The sequence below is a fragment of the Chanos chanos genome, chromosome 9 (assembly GCF_902362185.1).
Source record: "Chanos chanos chromosome 9, fChaCha1.1, whole genome shotgun sequence".
Taxonomy (NCBI): Eukaryota; Metazoa; Chordata; class Actinopteri; order Gonorynchiformes; family Chanidae; genus Chanos; species Chanos chanos.
The window spans coordinates 14,765,995-14,782,922 of record NC_044503.1 but is presented as its reverse complement, the minus strand read 5'-3'; the positions used below and the strand labels follow the sequence as shown (position 1 = coordinate 14,782,922).

The 16,928-nt window shown below is 41.6% G+C and overlaps 2 protein-coding genes and 1 non-coding gene across 3 annotated transcripts in view; 2 read left to right on the top strand and 1 right to left on the bottom strand.

Moving 5' to 3' along the window:
* The window catches only part of nphp4 (nephronophthisis 4), a 101,543-nt gene extending 89,743 nt beyond the window's left edge, over positions 1 to 11,800 (bottom strand). The window contains exons 1-2 of the mRNA XM_030785241.1: positions 11,666 to 11,800; positions 11,319 to 11,471 (exon numbers count right to left, since the gene is read on the bottom strand). Coding sequence (XP_030641101.1) covers positions 11,319 to 11,471; positions 11,666 to 11,800 — 288 coding nt within the window. The remainder of the gene's footprint in view (positions 1 to 11,318; positions 11,472 to 11,665) is intronic.
* Positions 9,782 to 9,896, top strand: LOC115821906 (U5 spliceosomal RNA). The gene has a single exon (XR_004025595.1). It is a non-coding gene; the product is annotated as a U5 spliceosomal RNA (small nuclear RNA).
* A 968-nt stretch (positions 11,801 to 12,768) lies between the features above and the next one.
* dffb (DNA fragmentation factor, beta polypeptide (caspase-activated DNase)) lies at positions 12,769 to 16,272 on the top strand. The gene is made up of 7 exons (XM_030785015.1): positions 12,769 to 12,882; positions 13,044 to 13,170; positions 13,387 to 13,572; positions 14,007 to 14,086; positions 14,726 to 14,899; positions 15,168 to 15,268; positions 16,062 to 16,272. The coding sequence occupies exons 1-7, from the start codon at positions 12,769 to 12,771 to the stop codon at positions 16,270 to 16,272; spliced, it is 993 nt and encodes a 330-aa protein (XP_030640875.1).
* The last annotated feature ends 656 nt before the right edge of the window (positions 16,273 to 16,928 follow it).

Below are 16,928 nucleotides of genomic sequence, written 5' to 3'. Positions count from 1 at the left end.
TACATTCTAAACACACTGTCAACAAACCATTAGTGGGGCGTCACTAGAGCTAAATGTGCCCGTAAAAAATTGCGAGGGCACATAGTTATAATGGAGTTGCATTAAAACATCATCTAATCCAGCAAGAGGGGTATTACTGGTGTCAAAGAGAAAAGGGGATTATTGGTGAGCTGTTGTGTTTGGTGACAGATTAATTAAGCCGGAGCTGGGCATGTTTGAGTACTCTGCGCTTCAGTTTCGTGGGAAAACATTACATTACTGCTGTGCCCTCCTCAGAACCAGACAAAGCTGACGCTCGTGTGAACGTTGGCGAAAGAATATCCTGCCGAAGCCCTGAAATAAATTAAACACAAGAGAGTTCAATCATCCCTAGAAAAGTGAATTGCCAAGCACAAGGTTAATGCCAAGAAAAGGGCAACCTCCACTCTCCAAACACACAATAATAAATAGATAAGAGTCCGCATTCGTTAGGTCTTCCCTAAATAACCTACTTTGAAAAAGGAAACTGACTTTTTCTGATGACATGGACCAATTTACTACTAATTACATACCTTGCCAATGTGGAGGCGAACAATATGAATGTGTGACAACGACTTGGTTCTAATGCACAACTGCAGTTACACTAAACTGTAAATACATAGATCATACAGGGTAGGGTCCTACCTGAGATCACATTCAGAATACACTGCTTCAAAAAAGAACACTGCCATTTTTTTTTTTTCTTTTTAAGACTTTTTCTCCATTGTCTCTTAAACTTGGATTGCCCAATTACGCGCCAACTCAGACAGGCCTCTCCCTCATGCAGCAGTCAGCTCTAGCCGAGTGAGACTAGCACTTTCTCCAAGACGTGTGAAGACAGACACAACATCTTTTCACACTACAAGCTGCTTAGGATCACGAGTGACCAAATGCATTTTGGAGGAGAACGTTATTTTGCGTGACAATACCGACGCCCGCCCATCAACAAACGCTGATGAGCAGTGAGCTGGAAAGTGACCCTGTCTGACGTGACCAGTTATGCTCCGCTGGAACACCACTGTCCGAGTCCACTGTCACCACAAGGTTTCAAGACACGAATCCCCGTGTAGAACACACCTCCGCACTGGGCAACTTAAACAGATGTGCCAAATGATGTGTTTTACAAGTAGAAAAATGTATTATCAAGTCTGAAGCCTGGTCATTATCTTTTTTTATACAGCATGGCAGTAAGAATGTTCTCAGCCAACAGACCAATCTGATTAGCAGGTGAGAGCTGAACTGCACGCAGGAAAAGTAAGCGTGACGTTGTAATTAAGAGACATCTGTGGCCTGTAGCTAAACTTGACTGACCTCCAAATCAATAGCAGAGTGACAACGGTGGAACAAGGAATTCCGGGTTAACTTCATTTATACAGATTTATTTTCAGCCCGCCTCTGCTGTTGGAGAGAGATGCAAATTTGCTGTGCGTGGGTGATGATGTACGGTGTAAGAAGACTGTAAGAAGACAGTGTTCAAGTGAAAAATGTCTTTATATCTCTTTTTGAGGATAGATGCTCATATCATTATATTCACGTCACTTGTCAGTATCTTGCTACCTCATTATAGGTTGGGGTTTTTTTTAGTGAATAAGTTTTGTGGCCAGTCTAAAGCGCTATCTTTTGGCTGGGCTTTGGTTAGTTACGGCTTGTGATTTGGCTTGTGATAGAGTCTGTGAAGTCAAAGAATATCTAAAATCATCTAAAATATGTTTTTGCAAATACCCTGTGGTGCTGTCGGCAAAAAGAAAGCATCACACATAACATTGTTTATCCGGGAAGCGTGAAAGAGACAAAAACATCCTCAGTCACGAGAATCTTCTGAACTATGACAAATTCTGAAGAGTGAAGTCTGAGGGCAACATCGTGACTGAAACCAAGCTGTGTCCATACTTTTTAATTGTTATGTGTAAATGGTTTGCAGCACTGCAATCGATAGTTTGAAAATGCCACAGGAAACAACAGGACACCTGCACTCCAAACAAGATAGCCCATTAACCTGCTGGGGCTTGTGGATGGGCATATAAAACACGTCTGCTTTTCGCCCGACCGGTGGCACCTGGCAGTGCATCGCGAGACAATGAGGAAAGATTGAGAGGTCAGCATGGAGAGACAGAGAGAAAGAGAAGTTTGTTAACCACTATGGGCCTCTATTTGCATTGCTTTGTTTTTTTGTAGATTTGGAAGTCCCGCAGGTAAGAGGCAAGGGCACATGTTTATTATTTTTTAGAGTCAATACTGAAGTGGCTCTTCTTGACAGGGCAGATTAAAAGAGTGTGCTTCTGCCTGGGTCTCAGAACGAAATCCTGCCAAGGCAGGTTCACACATAGTACAATTAATCAAAGGAGAGGCTCGCAGCCTCTTGAAACTGGAAGTTACTTGCAAGAATTTACTCAAACATTTTTATCGACTACATAGCAGTTACAGTTCATTCGTCCTCTGAGCTATAATAACTCTAACTTTGTTCAAATTAGTAGCATGCATAATGTCGGTCGATATATATAAATCTATTTATTACACACAGTAACATAATCCACTGGCTCATATGTGTTAATGAATAACATCTATTGGTATGCTGCATTTGACATCATGGCAAAAGAGATGGTTTAATGTGCTAGAAAAATTGCTTACGTTCTACGCACCACAGAGACAGAAACGGAGAGAGAGAGAGAGAGACAAACAGAGAGAGAGAGAGAGAGAGAGAGCGAGCTCTGGTGCACTGTTGAGAGCCCCGTACACACCTGTTCCCTCATCCTTGTAATGGCGCGAGAGCGATCGGGGAAAAAAACAGGAGGAAAATTTATCGCTCAGCAGTCTAAACATGCTAAACATGCCATGCTGGAGTAAAAGACGGCGGACAGACCGCTCGGTCCCCGTTGGGTGATTAATGACAAATTAATGAGGGTTTTTTGTTTTTTTTTTCTCTAAATGAGTTTGAATTTAACACTGAAGCAAAGGTTGCCAACAAATCACTTGAGACACATTGTAAAAATATAGCCTGTCGTATTGCGAGTGCGTCTCTAGCCTTAGGGCTTGCACGGCAACCAAACGGGCCTACATGTCGTCTAAAGATCCAGTCTATTGAATAAGCCTTGACAGCCCAGTCTTGAGCAAGTATGGAAATGTGTAAAAATGAAACAAATGAAAAGTGAAGGAAATGAAAGTGAAGTGCCAGACAACTGAGTGCTATTTGCAAATAAGAAGAACTGTTTCAAGGACAATTCTGGCTCATTTACAGAGTGAAATAACAACTGACAATTATCTTATACCACTGATTTTGGAGCTATAAAATTTGAAAAAAGTACACATAAAACATGAAAATTTCTCAACAGCAACCAATGGTGATTTAGCATTCACAGGGGTAGGAGAAAGAATACTGAAATGTCATTAACTGAAGTGTCCTCTAATATCAGTATGATCTATGACCCACTGACAATAAAGACACTAGTTAAGAATTTAGCTCGAGCAGCTCAGACACACATTAGAGCAATAACCGAGTCTCCTCTTCACAACTTTGGAAGTCCTCGTGCAGGTCTCTCTGTTCTACAGCCTAATCCTTCGATAAAAAGCTGCAAGGGGTCCACACTCTGGAGCACAGACACAGCGTCATGCTCTCTCAACTCCCAGGCAATTCTCAGGTTTGAACACACTACTCCTGTGCCCAACACAAGCCCAGTCACTCTCCAGAATCGAGAGTGAGAGGCAAAACTGACACTGATGCCAGAGCCCCTCTTAAGAGCTGAGAAGAGGAAGGAGGGAGAAGGAGGGAGAAAGTGAGAGAGAGAGAGAGAGAGAGAGAGAGAGAGAGAGAGAGAGAGAGAGAGAGAGAGAGAGAGAGAGAGAGAGGCTCTCCTTTTCAAAGAGGTTCTTTCCTCCCCTGTTTCCAACTCTTTGCTGTCTCATACCAACAGCCAGATGAGTCTGTGGGGATAGCTGATTGCAGAATTATGTGTAAAGCACACACAGTGGTGAGCAAGCCACCCTGTTCCTTCTCCGTTTCATTTTTCCCATCTCACTCCTTCAACCCTCTCTGGGAAAGAGATTCCCAAGCGCGCGTTCTCTCTCACGCGCACTCTCTCTCTCTCTCTCCCTCTCTTCACTAGTCCTCTCTGGAAGAGTTTCCATCAGCCCCTCCTCCCCCCTCCCTCCCTCCCAGCGTTAGATGACAGAAGCTCCCCATTCCACCGGAGTGTGTTAAGCCTTTAAGGACCAGCTGCTCCAAGGGATGTTTAGTCCCTCAAGAGTTGAAATATTGATCATCCACAAGGCTGCAATGCCAGGCCTGCACATATATAATTGAACTGTGTCTCCAAGACTTGTGGCAAAAAAAAAGGGTGGGAGGTGGGCAGGGGGAGTGAAAGTAGTGTCAGCCAACCTCCTAGAAGCTTCCATGTTCGTAAATCATATGGCGTGAAGCACCATGAATGCCTTGTATAGTAAGGATATATGGCCAATGAAAAGGGAACCACTCCATGCCCCCATAGATAGTTAAATAGAGGGTACAAATTATATTTCGATTTTCCCCCAGTAGTTTTAATAGCCATCATGTTCTCGTTCTGGAAATGCCGCTATAATGTATGGATGAAGTCTGTCACACACAGGCAGTCAGCTAACTGACTGAGGATTTATCACCAAACACTGCTCTGACTCCGTGACGCAAGTCTCCCAGTCATTCAGACTCAGAGTTCAGCTACAGAGGTTTTTATGTAGTGACTAGTCAACAGTTAAGACACTAAACTGTGAGGCACTCAAGTCCTGAGGACCTACTTGACTGAATAATTTCAGTCTGACCCAGTACAAATGCATCTCATTAAACTTGTGCGCTAATCTCCAGACCCGTATTTAGCTGTAAAATGGCTCTTCAGGATCTGAGTTTGGATAAAAATGTGGCACAACACAAAGTCATACCACAAGAACATACGTGTCTGTAGCAGGTGCTTTTGAGGTACAAACCTCAAATTAAAACAGATCGTACTGACGGTGATTGGATCTCTCCTAACCATCTAACCAGCTGCAAGATTTTGCTTGGCTTGAAAAAGACAGCATGTACCTTTCCAAAACCACATAGCAGAGAAGCATTCATGAGACTGATGTAATCATTGTGTAGCCAGTTCTGCACACAAACACACACACACACAGCACAAGAAGCAATGGTACAGTACAATCCATAAGAAAAAATTACAAAGAGAGAGCGGAATCCATTATTAAAAATCTCTGAACAACCACTGCTTCTCCCTCATTATACTCACGCCGCCTCACCCAATATCAACCGTGTTACAACAGCGCCCTCTGCTGCACGGTGTCTTTTACGCAGTTACACTACGTGCGTGTGTTATCTGCTATCTGGTGTTCACACTCTCAGATTAATAAATGTGATTTAAAGAGACTCAGTCTATAAAAATGAAGGGTGAGAAACGATAACATCATCAGGAACAGATGTCAGCTCTAAGCATGGGATTAAGACTGTGCTGTTTCCAGAGAGAACACCAGGGACATGTCATATCCTAAATAACTTAATCATTGTGCTATCAAGATATTTACTCACTGCACGCCTGACATTAAATCGATCATGTTCACACGAAGGTAAAGTAAGACTGGGAGTAGTTTATAACGCACAGTTGACTAGGCTCTGTGCAAACTATCCTTTAAAAACAGCCCACTTGGTATCAAGCCACTCTGCTTTTTGATTAGGTTAAAGAACACTACCGAACACATGCACTATCATCTTTAGCCTCGAGTTAACCAGCATGAATGGCCGTGAATAACTTTACAGTGGATATAAGAAAGAAAATTACATTTTCTTTACATTAAAATCCTTAGAATGTAAAATGTAAAAAGGATGCAAAGAGCCTGCTATATCTAATGCTTGAGAAATGATGGAGCTATGTTTGATGAAACAGATTCTGTTCATTGTGGTAGGTTGCCATGACAACATTTTAACAATGCTGTGGCAGTTAGTCTCTACACTAAGGCTTCAGTTTCAAATTCAGTAATGATAATCATGAGTTTGTATAGATATGCCATCAATCTCCATAGTCCGCATGAAACAAATTAAAATTCAGTGACAAATTACCAATGAAATGGTATTTAGAAGAGTACGTGTCCAAAATTGATTAATATACTTAACTGAAACTTGGAAAACACAATCAGGAAGACATGGTCTACACTGTACTCTAAATGCAAGATCTCCATTCAGAATACAGTCAAACTAACTCTCTCTGAAGAACATGCACACAGATCAAGCCTCTAAAATGTTGTATAGACAAAGATTCAATCAAGTTCTCTTTAGCCTAATTATTCTGAACTCAATCACTTCCATGTAACAATTCAATCCTTATGTTCATCTCTTTTCTGTATCCAACCAGCAGGAGCAGCTCCTCCCTTTGCATCTTTCCCACAGCCGAATTCTGAAGCAGCCATCAGCCAATGAGAGCACAGGTCAGTTTAAAGAGGCCATGGTCTCCAACCTCCCATCTCTGACTAAAAGCAACCACTTTCAAACTGAAGGAACAAATCAGGGGAAACAAACCAGGGACCAAAGACATTGCATACATCTCACCACCTAGTGTCTAGTTCCTCAACTGACAGAGTTGTTTAGGAATATAATACACTACTAAGATACATTGCCTGGCCCAAAAAAAAAAAAAAGTCGCCATTTGGATTTGCAGCCTATGGAGGCAGTGTTATGATCTGGGGTTGCTTCAATTGATAAGGTCTAGGCCCAGCAATGTTATGTGGCAGAAAAATGAAGTCAGCTGAGTACCTGAATGTGCTGAATGACCAGGTTATCCATCAATGGATTTTTTCTTCCCTGATGGCACAGGCATATTCCAGGACGACAATGCCAAGATTCATCAAGCTCAAATTGCGAAAGAGTGGTTCAGAGAGCATGAGGAATCATTTTCACATGCTCTCTGAACCACTCTTTGGGATGTGGTGTAGAAAACTTTACGGAGTGGTTCAACTCTCCTGTCGTCAACAAGATCTCGGCCAAAACTTAATGCAGCTCTGGGCGGAAATAAAGGCTGTGACGTTGCATAAGGTTGTCGAAACTATGCCACGGCGAATGTGCGGCATAATCAAAGCTAAAGGCGGTCCAACGAAATACTACGGAGTGCGACGTTTTTTCTGGCCAGGCAGTGTACTATAATAATGTCACCAAGTAATTTAGTCCTGCATCTCAAAAAAAGATCAGCCTAGGCTACATATAGTCCTTGTCGGTCAAAAAAAAAGTCTTGAATATGAATGTGTAGCCTGAGAATCAATCAAGCCAGAGATCGATGATGGCCGAGAAAAGACAAGGTGGAGGGTGCGATTCGCCAACGGCAGAAGTCATGTTTCATCTGATGTTGCTAGAGAGAAATGGGGTGGGCATCTAAAAAAAAAAAGCTGAATGATGACTGCTAAAGTGATGGTTAAGGGAAAGATGAGCATTGGTTTTATATCACCTCTATTTTCCCTTCAGCAGTTCCTTGACTACCGCCCAATAGCACTCACCTCCACCGTGATGAAGTGTTTTGAACGTATGGTCAAAACTCACATCACATCCACCCTGCCCACCACATTGGACCCACTCCAGTTTGCCTACAAACCAAACAGGTCCACAGATGACGCGATAGCGTTCGCACTGCACACCACCCTCTCACACCTGGACCGGAAAAACACCTATGTGCGAATGCTGTTCATTGATTACAGCTCTGCCTTTAACACCATAGTGCCGTCCAGACTCGTCTCAAAGCTCCAAGACCTGCGCATCAGCCCCTCCCTGTGCAGATGGATCATGGACTTCCTGACAGGCAGACCCCAGGCAGTAAGGATCAGCAGCGTCACCTCCTCCACATTAATTCTCAGCACTGGTGCCCCCCAAGGATGTGTGCTCAGCCCCCTGCTGTTCTCCCTGTTCACCCACGACTGCACGGCATCACAAAGCTCCAACACCGTCATCGAGTTCGCTGATGACACCACCATCATCGGCTGCATCACTGACGGTGATGAGTCTGCTTACAGAGCTGAGGTGAGAGCCCTGACATCGTGGTGTCAGGACAACAACCTCCTGCTCAATGTCAGCAAGACAAAGGAGCTGATCGTGGACTACAGGAGACTGCAGGGAGAGGGACACACCTCCATCCACATCGGGGATACAGCTGTGGAGAGGGTCAGCAGCTTCAGATTCCTGGGGATTAACATCAGCGAGGATCTAAGCTGGTCACACCACGCAGGAGTGGTCGTGAAAGCAGCAAGACAGCGGCTCTTCTTCCTCCGACGACTGAGAAGGTTCGGGATACTCACCAACTTCTACAGGTGTACCGTAGAGAGTATCCTGACTGGCAGCATCATGGCCTGGTATGGCAGCTGCACTGCTCATGACCGCAAAGCTCTGCAGAGGGTGGTCAGATCAGCGCAGCGCATCACCAGGACTGAGCTGCCAGCCATCCAGGACCTCTACAGCCAGCGCTGCAGGAGGAAGGCACAGCGGATCCTCGCTGACCCCAGTCATCCCAGCCACAGACTGTTCACACTCCTGCCATCCGGCAAACGGTACAGGAGCCTCCGGACCCGTACCAGCAGGTTCAGAGACAGCTTCTTCCCTCAAGCAGTCAGACTCCTGAACCACTGACACTACACTTGCAGACACTGCTCGGACCCTCAACCCTCGGACTGATAACTGTCTGTATACATATATTGCACTAAAGAACTCAATATTGCACTACACCACAACCGTCTATGCTGCTGCACATGCTGTTGCACAAGCACTTTAAGATTGTTCCACTCAGGACTGATCACCCACTACTCTCTCTATACTCCTACTCTTATACCTCTATATTTATATTCTACGGCTCTGTACATTCTATTTATGCACATGTACATAATATTTCCCCCTATATATCTCCCTATAGAACCCCTACATCTACCTTTATTGTGCTTTATTATATTACTGTTGTTATTTAACTGCTACTCTTGCAAGTTGCGCTGGCCCAAGCCCAAGAATTTCATTGCTGATAATGATGTCTACAATTGTTATCTAGTAAATGACAATAAAACTTGAAACTTGAAACTTGTCTGGGCAAGTCCTATTCACTAATAAACATTAAAAAAAATATCCATCATGTCTGTCAGTACTTTGTGTGATCTCACAGTCACTCCTGTGCTGGTTGAATGAATACACACCTCTGTGCTCTGATTCCACACAGCCTGCTGCAACACACACTGCATCAGCCACTATCAAATAAACACTATACTAACACACCATAATAACTACAATAAAAGATGCAGCACACTCGACGGCTCTTTTTTTTTTTTTTTATCCTTTAACCTGTCACCACAGGCTTAGGGATGGAGCTCACTGCCACGTTTAAGGACACTTTTCTTGTTATTCTGTAAAACTTGCCAGGGAGTGTATCTGGAGAGTTTTCTGCTCAAGTCTCATGACCTGTTATCAAAAAAAAAAGGTTTTATGTCAGAGAGTTTGTGAGTGTCAGTGGGTTTTTTTTTCCCCGCTTTGCTGCTGCTGCTGCAGCTGGACTGTAAAGCCGTGATGTCAAGAGCAGGAGCACTTCGTGCCTTAGCCACAGGAGGATTGAGCTTTGCTTCAGGCTACTGACGCTAGGAGGATTTCCAGAAGGATTCTGTGAGGAAATTTGTATTTCCTCAACAGCCATGGTTGGCTTTATAGTTGAAAAAAGGGTGAGTTTCTGGATTTTGTTCCTACAGCTGGCACAACAAGGCACTAGTTTGGTTTCATTACCAAGCTACTGTTTTACTGTTGTTGCTCAGGTTTCTCTTCATTCACATGCAAATCTTTCGCCTTTTACTTAAGATTTTTGTGGAGAGGATCTTTCAAGACTTTTCTGTATTTTTGTAAGCTCTGCCAAGGCAGAGCTATCTTGAGGGCAGCTCATGGCCAAAGGGTTAGAGAAGCGGGCTTGTGACCGAAAGGTTGCACGATTGATTCCCAGGACCAGCAGGAAAACATCCACGGCTAAGTGCCTGTGGGCAAGGCTCTTAACCCCCAACTACTCCTCAGGCACAGGTGTGCTGCCCACCACTCCTGTGGTTGTGTGTGCTAACTAATGCTGTGTAAGGATGGGTTAAATGCAGGAGTGGACTTACCTGCATTGGGGGAAGTTAATTTTATGCTGACTGTATGCTCTGTGTGTACTTGCATCTCTCCCCGCTGACACAGGAATTAGCATTTGATACACCTGCTACCATTTCCTAAATATGAAACCAAGCAGGATATATGGTCCAGGTGGATGGAAGCAGTTCACTTGTACCACAACAAAACCTTCACAACTCAGTCCATTACATTACATCACACTCAACAGTCTCTCATGTACACAGCACCAAAGCTTCTCAGTATCTATAGAGAGAATAAGGCTAAACCCTTGAGAAACAAGGAATTTGTGTTGTTCTTTTTTTTTTTTTACAGACACATCCTTTTGATCTCAATTTATGTGAACTCACTCTTTTTAAGCGTGACATTCCACCTAAACCAGTTCTATCACAAGAGACTCCAATGAACCAAGCTTCTACTCTGGAACCATACAAGTATCGGAACTCTTGTAGCATGTCTGTTTGGATCTCTGCCCAGGTTCCAGAGCTCTCCTGTACAGCTGCGCAGTCCATTAGAAGGAAAAAAAACTAGCAAAGCTATCTCCAGGACAAAACCTACAACCAAAAGATGATCCCATTCATACATAACTTGAATTTGTATAATAACAGATTCCTGGCCTGGATCCCTGGAGATAATAAACAGAGAAATAAACACTAAATCGTTTCATAACATCACAGTAAAGCATCCTGTGTGGCTAGATTTGAGAGAATCACTTTGAGAGAATCATCTGTGGTAATCCTGAAGTGGTTGATGGTAGACTGCTCCGACCTACTCAACTCCACTTTCTCACTAAACAATGCACGAGCCTACCCATTTACTCAACAGATCAGCCAGCAGCCACAAGTGTCACTGAACAGAAATGAACTTTGATTCACAACAAAAAAAAACTAGGTTAAATTTACATATTTCTGTGTAAATGAAAACTCATTCGTGGTCATGGTACAACAACATGCATATAATATTAATAGTGTGAGATATCATCTCGATTCAACAATTTACATGGTTAAAACTTATATGGATAGTAATGGACATATGTAATGGGAGGGGGGGGGGGGGACTGGGACTTATAGTATATTTATACTTATCTGTTTTCTTTCTCTCTTTTTTTTTTTACTGATGAATTAAAAACAGAAATACACAGTCAGAATCATTACCAGTAATGCAAGGCAGCGTGTGATATTTATTGTACCTCATTAAACAGTATTCTGTTGGGCTGGCCTTGGTTGAATTTTGTTTCATGAGGCAGACTCCTCCATGTCCTTCCGAAAAACTGGTGGTGGTTGGTGTCAAACAGTGTCACTCGCAGCTGGTACTTGGCCGCATTAGACTCGTCTGAAAGTTGCTATGTCAATCACAGGTAGAAAGGGAACCGTTAAAAAGCAGAATGAAGTGAGATAGCGCCTTTCCATATGACTTTTACATTTTCTGCTTACATTTCTCGGCTTGAGAGGTAGTAACATCAAGTTTGTAAGGCACCTTTAAAGACATTTACCAGAGATTTCTGTTTTTGATATTTACTGAAAAAATCTGAATCACCTGTCTAACCTGAAGTCCTTCAAGCTGCCTGAAAGCGAGTTGAAAACCTTGAGACGGTCCTTGAGCTTGACGGACTGTCTGGCTGTGTGGTGGAATCACTCGCGCGCACTCGAAAACTTTTTTCCACTCGGTCATCGGAAATATGTTTACGCGCTGGTCCACTTTCGAGAATTAGGAATGAGGAACTTTGCCAACGTTAGCCGGGCAATTTTAGACGGAAATCATGTCCTTACGCTCGACTTCCCAGCCAGCAATTAAGCTGGAGAAATAATGCTAACTACCTTTCTAACATATCACCTTAAACAAACAGAAATTCTCTCTCTTAACAATTGAAATGGGCACACAAATTCATAAATCCCAGCTGTAATCCTTTCACCCGCTCATGCGCTGAACAATTTTCCATCATCCAGTCATGCTGGCTATAAAATAGCTAAATTAGCCACACGGGCAAATTAAACTACAGCTAGCTATTTTAAATGAATTTTGAACGATAATCAAGATTCGTTTTCACGTTTCACGTTTATAACTCAGTTATAAAATCATTAACGGTGATAAACAAATGTACTCAAAATCTGACCAGCCCCCTTCGTGAAACTGTTAGCTCGCCGCTTGGCAGCTGTTACCACGGTGATGAGATTGTGGTTGTGAGCGTGTCTTCTTCTCTTGGACGAAAGGTGATAGTCTCGATATGCTTTATTGCCTCCTAGCGAGTTGGTGGTGTAAAAGTAATCGCTCTCGATGTTGCTGTTTCCACTTGGTGGCCAGATGTAATCCTGTGTTCACTTAAACACATTTCATATCCCCTTCGCCCCACCGTACACACACACACACACAAGAGGAGAAGGGGGAGAGAGAGAGAGAGATAGAGAGAGAGAGAGGAACGATGAAATATTTCCACAAGCATGTATTACGTTCAAAAGTCTCAAAATTCTCATCATCTTCATGTTATACTCTCTTTGAGTCTGCACAGACAAGTGCCTGGCGAGTTTCACCCTCTGCAACCTTTGTTATCAACAGAAGGTGGCAGTATTAACATGCTTAGTTGTGCGCGCATACTTCTGTTTAGACATAGAAGAGGAACTGCAGTAATCGGAAGTAACAACATGCAAAAACAGACGAAAGTGGTGAAGATTAGGAGTCCAAATGAGGTAAAAAAATTCGGTGTCGCCGCAACTACTTTGGAGGAGTTACTACAAAAAGGATGCCAGCTGTTACAGGTACCCTAATTGTGTATCAAAGGTCCACTAATTCAAATTTCATACGGGAGACATGCCCACTGGGTTCCTGGGCTCTTAAACTGAAAGTTTCGCGGGAGACCACACCAAAGGTTTTGAATTACTTTAAATCGTTTTCATTTTAACAAGTAAAACTTTTTTAGGTGCCCCGTTCTGGTGCGCGTGTTTGCTTATATGAGGATGGAACGGAAATAACTGAGGAGTATTTCCAAAAACTTCTGACCAACACAGAGCTTGTTTTGCTTAATGATGGACAGAGTTGGAGCGGATGTGAGTAGACCAATTACAGAGAAGGACTTATAATTTATTTTCGTTTTCACAAGTTCGACTGTTTTAAGTATAAGCAGAAAAAGAAAGAGCACAGCAGTTGTTGGCATTATAAAAGAGTAAAGCTTCGCAAACAATAACAAAAAGACGAAGTGTAGTTGTACAGTTGAGCAGATTTCTATTAATTGCATAAAAACTTTGTAATATGCTCTCTCACAGTTGTCACTGACATAAGCAAAGTACTGGGCTTAGACGGACGCTCCGATCCCTTGATCAATGCAGCAAAAAAACTCCTCCTGGATGAGCGTTCTCCAAAAAGACGCAAAATCCTAGGGGATCTGATACGTAACCTGAATGATTGCTCTGAGAGCGAAAACCGGGAGGATGACCAGGACTGGTTTGTAGGTAACTGATCCTCTTTAAAATAAAGATTTAACGTAGAAAAAGGGGGTAATTCCATCGCAGTGAAAACGTTGCCACCTTAAAAGTTTCGCAGATTTTGCGACTATCGCATCAGCATACTGACTGGCTTCTTTCGTAGACATCTCCTTTTGCTTTTTAAAAGTACGTATTAAAGTGTTGGTTCTCTGACCTCTTTACAGTACATGCACATCGGTATATTTTATTGGGCTTAATGTGACTCACCCGTATAGTTGTCTTTGTAATTGTGATATAGTTACTTTAAATTTCAAATCGTATGTCATGTGATATTTCCACTATTTTTTAAAGATCCCTTATATAGTTACCTGAAATCTACAAGTATTTGCATTGCCGTCCTTATACTAATGTAAGTTTAGAAGTTTTCTTCTTCTTCGTTACGCTGATCGATCTTTTTTCAGGAGTTGAAGCCAGATTTAAGACCAAATCTGCCTACATGAAGTACAACTGTGAGAACAGGATAAGGGGATATTTGAAGGAGGTATATTTATAAATGTTGTACATTTTCTGTTCTATTCTGAAAAGCATGCAACAAAGCAGAAATACTATCATCTAGAGCAGAGATCTTCAACAGGCGGTCAGCGACCCCTAGGGGATCCTCAGAGTTACTGGAGGTCCCAAACTTTTTTTTCTTCCAAAAATTAAAATATGTCTGAAAATACACATTAACATAAATACAATGTATAATAAGCAAAGATAAATCTTTCTATTTGTTAAAAAAATTACAACATTGAAGATACCCATGAATTCTCGTGCTTAGCATTGTATACACCATTACTGAGTACTTTCATACATGGCACTATAGGCCGCCCTGCACCTTATTGTTGGCCCGGTTTCATAAGCAACACAATTGGCTTATTAAGGGGTCCTTAGCCTGAAAAATGTTGAAGACCTCTGATCTAGAGAAGTTTAGTAAATACACAGTCAAAACTTGGGATCGTCCAGTAGGAAAGAAGATCAGGTCTACTCATATTGGATGACCATTTGGCAGGAGGTTAAGCTATTCAGTCAACCGGCTGTCATGCCTACTTCCACATCATTATATTAATTTATTTCACAATTATTTGGACTGTGCAAAGAAAGCACATTATAAAATGAGTGTGGCTTGGTCTTTATTCAGGTTGACGCATTTGCCCAGTCCATACAGAATGCCAAAACCAAGAGCGAATATAAAAAAGTAGTGGAAAACTTGATGGAGAAATTGAAGTCAGCAAAGTATAATGGCAACTACTTTGACAGAAGAGAAAAGGAAGCCCATCGACTCTGCACCAAAGAGGGCTGGTTCTCCTGCCAGGTAACGTGATTAACGCAGTGCAGACCACCAGTTCAAAAAGAGGAGATAAAATCTACTGGGTTATTCATCGATTAGGCATTACATTTCTCCAACACAGCAAATGTTAAGGTTGAATTAACAACAAAAAAAGAAAACAGCATAGAATGGGTTACAAATATTGGTGGGAATGTCTCAATGTCAACATATGGTATTGTCATAATAGTAAACTGATATGGTGATGAAGTCCAGTCTTCTGAAGTCTGCTGTATCATCATTCTTGCTATTTAAGGGTGCCTTTGATGAAGATAACTGCGAGTCTCTTCACTCTATAAACCCATACGGGAACAGAGAAAGCAGAATCCTCTTCAGTACCTGGAATCTTGATCACAGGTAAGAGTGTAGAAGTTGGAATGTCACGAGTCTTGTCCAGTCTACCTGAGTTTACTGAAGTAATGTAACATTTTTATGGTGTTAGATATTCCGTCCTGAAAAAAGGGGAAACAACTTTGCTACCCTACACGCAACATTTAACATAAATAAATAATATTCTATTATTTGTAAAAGCAAGCATTTAACATTTATATGTCCATATACATGTATCCATTTAGCAGATGCTTTTACCCATAGTGGCTTCCCAGAGAGGCAGAGTAAAAACCAAGCATGTAGTCATTAAGGAGCTCTCTGTTGTGCTGCCACTAGGTTCAGTGTTAGACCAGATATAAATGCAAGAAGTGCTGAAGGAAGGTAACAGAGTGAACTACAAGTAGGTCAGTAGGCCCAAAATAACATCATCATACTACATGCTAATTTATGTTTCAATGTCAGTGTAATAATTTTGAACATTTACAAACAGATTTAATACTGTAAAGATGGAATCCAGATAAATATTTGAGCATGAGACGACTAAAAATCTGACAGCTAAAAACAAAATCGTGCGTCTGAATATGTTGTCTGCAGTCTAGACATAAATAATCCATGATTCAATCCAAATAAATCCCTAAAATTAAGCAGAGCCAGTCTGCCTCTCTGTTAACATTTTTAACAGTGGATCTACAGTGAAGAAGAATTTCATGTTAAGAGGTTGCATATTCGGATATGTATATTGAAACTGCCACTGAACCTCTTAAATGTGAGAGTTCAGTTTTGGAGTGAAATGAAACTATGAAATGTGTCTTTCTTTCAGGATTGAGAAGAAAAGAAGCGTTCTACCCGCCCTCGCTGAGGCACTGAAGGGTAAAAGAAGCACTGATATAAACATGGACTACTTCTACAAACTATTGTTCACACGGGAAAATCTGAAGTTGGTTCATATTGTTTGTCATAAGAAAGGAGCACATGATCTGAGCTGTGACTCCAGGAAAGTGTACAAACGGGTTAAAAGGTCACTAAAATGAACTTGCAAACATTCCACCCAAAAAACTTTTGAAGAATGAATGTTTACAATCTAATGTGGCAGCATAAGACAGTGAAGAAATCAGCACTGAATTTTTTCAGGATTATTTTTAAATTAAAGTTTAAAGTTTAAATTAAAATGTACAGATCTCTTTTATGCCATAGAGTTTCCAAGTTTAATTGTTAAAACTGTCTCTTAGCAGTCACCTGAAAATCAAATTTTATAATGTCGGCATATTGTGATATTGGTATTTTTTATTGTGTTTAAGATGTGAATTTTTATCAAGTATTTAAAGATGTGAATGGGTTTTTTGTCTTCAAGTGTAAGACTGCCTAATCTGCCACCAATGTTTAAATTTGTAAAGATTTTAAAACCAAATTGAAAGAGTTTTTTCACGCACAAACATGTAATGTTTTTTCTAATTATACTGAATTCATATAATGCATGTACTATGACCATTCTACATACGGGTTTTTTCTCTGACTGTTGATTTAAGCAATAAAACACACAAATCTTTTGTACATTTTCCACATCCTCTGTGAAAAAGTGGAATGTCTGTTGCTTATACTACATGTTTATTTTGATATTCCACCATCTGTTATGGAAAAGTAACCCTTTTGTTCAGAAAACTAACAATGGAACTCGTTTACATAAACA

Excerpts from the sequence above, each read along its gene's own strand:
- dffb (XM_030785015.1), top strand. The coding sequence starts at position 12,769 with ATGCAAAAACAGACGAAAGTGGTGAAGATTAGGAGTCCAAATGAGGTA. Across the intron at positions 12,883-13,043 it reads AAGGATGCCAGCTGTTACAG|GTGCCCCGTTCTGGTGCGCG; the intron begins GTACCCTAATTG and ends AAACTTTTTTAG. Across the intron at positions 14,087-14,725 it reads TAAGGGGATATTTGAAGGAG|GTTGACGCATTTGCCCAGTC; the intron begins GTATATTTATAA and ends GTCTTTATTCAG.